At 43.9% G+C, this 6,000-nt stretch overlaps 1 protein-coding gene across 3 annotated transcripts in view; it reads left to right on the top strand.

Annotated features, from left to right (window-relative positions):
- The first annotated feature begins 659 nt into the window (after positions 1 to 659).
- The window catches only part of LOC135368523 (tudor domain-containing 6-like), a 12,795-nt gene continuing 7,454 nt past the window's right edge, over positions 660 to 6,000 (top strand). The window contains exons 1-5 of one of the 3 annotated variants that reach the window (XM_064601877.1): positions 660 to 752; positions 2,071 to 2,208; positions 2,815 to 3,090; positions 3,455 to 3,926; positions 5,412 to 5,748. In XM_064601877.1, coding sequence (XP_064457947.1) covers positions 2,086 to 2,208; positions 2,815 to 3,090; positions 3,455 to 3,926; positions 5,412 to 5,748 — 1,208 coding nt within the window. In that variant the 5' untranslated portion in view covers positions 660 to 752; positions 2,071 to 2,085. Of the gene's footprint in view, positions 753 to 1,904; positions 2,209 to 2,814; positions 3,091 to 3,454; positions 3,936 to 5,411; positions 5,749 to 6,000 lie in introns of those variants that run through there. The other 2 variants (XM_064601875.1, XM_064601876.1) reach the window with 2 other exon arrangements.

Below are 6,000 nucleotides of genomic sequence, written 5' to 3'. Positions count from 1 at the left end.
CAGTATTTCGCTTTGTGTCAAAGCTGTAGATTTTGTCGCATTGGGTGCTTCTTTTGATCAAATTTGTTCTTGTACCAATTATCGAAAATATCGAAACAGACGGGTCCTACAGCGCAGGTCCTTGCGCTTGGGTGGCGCAACCTACCGCCCGTTCCAAGGGGTAAAGCCGTAAAGCCGCAGCGTCCATCCATCCATCCATCCATGCAGCACAGGTAGTACGGGAAAAAGCATGACGACTCCGCTTTGCTAACGCGAAATTGAAAAATGATAAGAAGAAAAAGAAAAAAGAAAAGAGAGAGAACGGACTTTTCATACTCACACGGTTGCAAACACTCAGCATCATGCTGGAAAACGCCTTGTTTGTCGTGTGTGAAAGTTTCCATTATCTGGTACGAACCTAAATTCGTGCTATTAAAATACCTCAGCTTTGCACTGCACCATGTCTCCTCTCTTGCCGTCGTATCCATTTTGTTTATTTAGTTAGTTACTGTTTTTCTTTTTTCGCATGCGTCCAGGAAGCAGGCTCGCATAAGCCCACAAGTCGACAATACTCAGCATGCAGTGGGCAATAAAACGGCAACCAACCAAGCAGTCTCTAATGCTGTCGAAAATGACTAAAAATCCAGCTTCTTGTTTTGTTGGGTGATGAAGTATTCACCCTTACAGTAAAGGAAGAAGAAATCATTCCACGTGCTTGGAACCATTCTGCAAGCAGTTGACTAAAACGGATGGTGGAACAGGAAGAGCGAAACGTAAGCAGTTTTTGTGGAGCTCCACTCACCCAACACCAAATATTGCTACGCGTTTTTCTGCTTTCCAAATATATCAAGTTTGTGGGTCACAATCCCGTGTCCTTAAGGAAACCGGACAGGCAGGGTGTAACAGATCTTCTATTCCTGTTATGCACCTTGGAAAACGAGTATAAAATACCTCACCTATTTTTACCGAAAACTCAAGAAACTCAAGAAAAACTGTTTGACACAAGTACACTTTGTGTATGATCTAGAAAAAGTAAATTTCGCTTGTAATATTCAGATACATACCAGCCCTGCAAGGTTTTTTTGTGTTTTTCTGTATCCAGTTTCTGGGGAAATGTATGCGTTACATACAGGGTATGAGAAGATTTCCGGACACATTTCAAAACTTCATAACAATCACAATACAAATTGGTACAGCGCTGTAGATCTGTCAGGAGTTTTATTTGAGCGCACCTCAATGTTCTATACCGTCAATGTGATAGGAGTCACTAGCTGCAGAAAATCCGAGCCCTAGCATTTTGAATGGCCATACCGCTATAGCACCGTCGTTGAGCTTAGGTCCTCTCCGTTTCATGCTGCATCGGGTGTTGGAACGCCGCTCGGATTTTTATAACTCCATATTGACGGTAGAACATGGAGGGTGAGTTGAAATAAAAATTCTGACAGGACTACAGCACTGTGCCAATTTTCATTGTGATTGCTCTTATGTACAATTTTTAATGACGTTTCGCAATGTGTCCGAAAATCTTCTCACACCCTGTAGTAAGCATGCTGTTTTCACGAAAGAGGCTGGCTCACAAGGGAGGAAAGACACATACGAAAGATTATCCCACCTGACTCCCAACCAATACTACTCACTAGCGTACAGCCCTTTCAGACTGTCTCCCTTTTTAAAAAAAAAATCCATGCCAGCAGTGGCTAATTTTGCCCACATTCGGGATCGTGCGTAAGCAGGCTCAATGATATTATTAGTTCCACCAACACACAGCGTTTCTTTTCTCTCTCTCTCTCTCTCTGTTTTGTTATTTTGCTGGATTTTTCGTGTATCTTACGCTCAGCTTCGCTTCGCTCACCTGTGGCATCGACCGTCGACACTAGACTGGCGCGTCCGGAAGTGACGACTGGTGACGTCGAGCCAGACCGGAATTTGTCAACACACGTGGTCTACGCTCACTTTATGCGAGTTTGTTATGTCAGTTGTTGTTAGCTTGTTGCAAGAATTGTGACTCTTGTTGCAAGTTCTTGAACGGTGTAGTCGTGTGCGTCTTTTATGGGCGCTTACGAAGTACTTCTTGGTTGCGTTGTCGTGCAGAAATAGGCGCCTAAGATGGCAAAACTTTCGGGAACCTGGGCCTACACAAGAGGCCAAGAGGAGCTTCAAACCCGCCTGAGAAAGCTGCACGAAGAGAAAGATCTCATTGTTAACCTGCTGGATCATATGATCGATAGGGTGAGCAGACAAAGTTGTTTTTGAGCTTTGAAACTTCCGTAGTCAACGCTGTAGTGCCATGTTTGTGCATGCCCTACGCCGGCGTCCCTTCCCTTCCAGTAGTTTTGATTTGTGATGGTTAACTGGTCGACCTCGCAGTTTTTACCACTTAGCCTAGTCTTTTCTGGGAAAAGACTCACTGTTTGAACTGTTTCATAGAATGTGTATTTTGTAATCATATTAACTTCGTGACAAACCTTTGACTGTGATAGTTGATAGTTATGGTATGTGTATCCTGACACATGGTTGGAAGACATCTACAGGCCAGAGTTGGAAAGTTGTGCACATGCATTGTGCTTGTGAGCGTTTGCTAAACCTTTGCCTTGGAATCTTTACCAGCGTTGTTTGTCTGGTTGTTGCTGTCACTGATACGTTGCACAGCGCTTACTTATCCGTTCAAACTGAGAGGCTGTTAAATTGCTTAGGGTTCACCCAATAAATGACACCGTCAGCCTCCGACACAAAGTTCAAGTTGTTTTTAGAGAGTATGCATGTGATTCATGTTGGATATGTTATGCCTTGCATTGTGCATTCGGAGTTAGCTTTTCTAGCGTGCGTTGTTTGCAGATGAATATGATGGTAGACCGAACAGCTGGCATCACGAACATCAACCAGTTCATGCACCAGTTCCAGGACGCCACTATCACCATGAATCAATTCTTCCTAAAGCTATTCAAGATTCACATACTCCTCACAGATGAAGAATATATGGATGCTTCCGTGCACACATCTCAAATGTCAATCGCCTATCCTGTATCAAATGACCGAGCACACAGCGCCACATCACAAACGTCAGAACGTGTCACCCTCACTGTACATGGAGACTACAGTCCGGATACTGGGGTGAGTGTAACATGTCTCTATAAAGTTGGCATTACACCAAGAAGACCAGGATGGGTCGTGGTTGTGATGTCAACTGGACCGTCCACAGCGGCTGGGGTGTATGTCGTCAACACTGCACTGTTTTAGTGGCAAACGAAGTTTCGTTGACGAATGAGAGTTCATCTTCCCTCAGCGCCATGTCAGCGAAATCTTGCTGTGCATCCCAAATGAGTTTTATAAAATGGATTGCACAGTGATAAGGCATTGATAAGCAAAAATATTTTTCGTTGTTGCTTGTGCCAGACAGCTTGATAATATGAATGTGAGTGTAGAGCAATACGAAATGCCATTTCCTTGCTCATTCAAAATACTTTTCCGTTTCCAGGTGACACCTGATCCACATCAAAGCATCAGCGTTACTTGCTCAAATTCATCGTGCCCCCCAACAAGCATTGTTGCAAGGTCTGCTGATTCCCCTGTTACACAGATTGTTTCACCCGTTACCTCTGCCGACTGTGCACGAACATCCGATGCAACCAACGTTCCTACTCCCGTTCCTGTCCTGCAGTCCACTGCCTACCCCGTTACGGTTCCTTTGTTAAGCAGCGCTACAGAAGTTGCAAAAAACCTCAGTCCCTTTACAGTGACTGAATTGCACCCGTCCCCGCCAAATGGTGTGAATGTTTGCAACAAGTCACAGGCCCCTCATAATGCTCCAGCCAGATTGCCTTCTGGGATGCCACTGAGTGAGCACAAACCAAGGCTCGAAGAGGCTTCTGATGCAGCACCGAACACGGAGAAAAGTGTTCCTGCTAAAGATGGTGACACTGCATTCATGAGGGAAAAGTGTGGAGCAGGTACCATCGGTAACGTTTCAGGTTCTTCTTATTTATTATACTATAACAGATTCTTAATAATAGTTCAGATCATAGCAAAAATCTACAGGGCAGTTGCTCTGGTATCCTACAATGCGGTTTCTGTGTGCTGTCCAAGCCTTTCTCGAATCTCACAAAAATATGCAACAGAACACAGGTGACTATGTTGTGTTGTGCTTTTTTTCTAGAGCCCATGCTGAGGCTTTTTATAGAATAGAGTATCCACCAACGACCCTGCATATATGCCATTTTATCAGTTGACCTCATGCACTTCCATGTCACTTTTAGCGCTAGTGGGGTATGGCACATCATATGTCGCTCTCGAGTTCATTGCATCTTTTTTGACATTAGACCATGTGATGAATAAGGACCGGATGAGTAAGCTAGAGGTATCTTCCCATAAAGTGCGATATGCTAGCGTTGTTCCCTCTATAGTATTTATTGCACATCACAGCGTTGACTTCAGTTCATTTGACTGCGTATGTCGGTCTTCGTGAGGACTCGTATATTTCTATTGGTTTGACAAATATTTTTACGTGGGTGAATGTGCTTGCACATTTCACCGCTCGTACAAACAGAAAAATTGGTGTGGGCTTTTACTCAAACAAAATGAGCTGAAATTATGTGTGAAACATATCACAATGGCAGCAGTTTATCGATATAGCGAAATGCTATACAATGAAATTTGCGGTGGAGCGAATTAATTTGTATTTCCCCACCGTAATTGGCTGCCATATTTAGTGAGGCTTGATGCAACAAAAGAAATCTTGCTCCCAGTGAGTTCTGTTACATCGCGGTTCGACTGTTGTGGCAACCTGCACGCACGTCTGATATAAATATTAGTTTAGTCAACAGTAAATGTGAAACACATTTCATGGTACCACACATGGTGATTGTGCCTAATTCGCGAAGGATGCAAGCCTGACCAATATATGCACCTCTAAGTGCAGGCCGTTGCTGAACAGAAACAACAAAGAAAAAAAAAATAGCACCTGACTGCCCCCCATGAAAAATTTAGACTTTAGATATATATAGCATATAAATAGAGCCTGAAGTTTCCGGGAAATATTTTTTCTAAATTCGGGGTGTAAAAATCAGGTAAATAAACATGTACTCTAAATTCATTCGAATTTGGGTGAAAAAACTTCCAGTATGTTATATTCGAGGAGAAATAGGGCTCAGTTAATCAAACTGAAAGTACTGGTTTGATATAAAACGGTGATGTAACTGCATTTTCTGTCAAACAAGTTAGTGTGCATTCCTGCAGACGTCTCAGTGAGGGCAATTTCCCGGGTAAATATCTGGTTTCACCCTAAAGAGGGTGAAACCAGAATTGGCAACCACCATTTGGCAATTGGTGAATTGGCAACCTCCAATTCGGGGAAGAATTGGGTTAAACCCTAAGACTTCAGGCTCTACATATAAATCACTTTGCACTATATCACACTTACCTTTTGTATGTTTAAGGATCAAGCTCGAACACATCCGTGAACCAGCTGAGCATTCCTAGGCTGCCTCGTACTCAACCAAAGTGTGCTTCCAAGCTTCCTTCATTATCAGTGAACCAAGATGGGGTCACTGCCACTACTTCCATGGGAAGCAAGAGTCCAGTGGCTCTCCCTGAAGGAGTGTGTGTGCCATCCTCCACAAACTCTACGACTTTCTTAGTGGTGCCACCACCTGTCGTTGAGGTCACCGGGTGCCCCGTTGATGTAGTGCTTTCCCATTACAAAAGTCCAAATGAGTTTTTCCTTCAGCTGAAGTCATCAAATGAGACCCTCCAGATGCTTCTGGAGTCTCTGCAGTGAGTGCCTCAGATTATTCCTTTGTGCCTCGCTTCTTTTCCTAGCACGTTAAAAGAAGTGACTCGGGATGAGGGCCACCAATATTTCGAACAGAGGCTATTTTTGTTCTGGTCTAAGGGAAGTGCCTGAGGGTGAGAGTCGCCAATATTTGGAACAGTCTCTGTTCGAAAACTCATCCCAGCCCACAGCTGGATAGGCCGATGTGTCATGCGATCTGTCCAACAGGTTCAGTCTATGCGGTAGAGACTCGT

The sequence above is a fragment of the Ornithodoros turicata genome, chromosome 9 (assembly GCF_037126465.1).
Source record: "Ornithodoros turicata isolate Travis chromosome 9, ASM3712646v1, whole genome shotgun sequence".
NCBI classification, from domain to species: domain Eukaryota; kingdom Metazoa; phylum Arthropoda; class Arachnida; order Ixodida; family Argasidae; genus Ornithodoros; species Ornithodoros turicata.
Note: the sequence above shows the minus strand (reverse complement) of the source record. Positions and strands in the feature narration are given on the sequence as shown.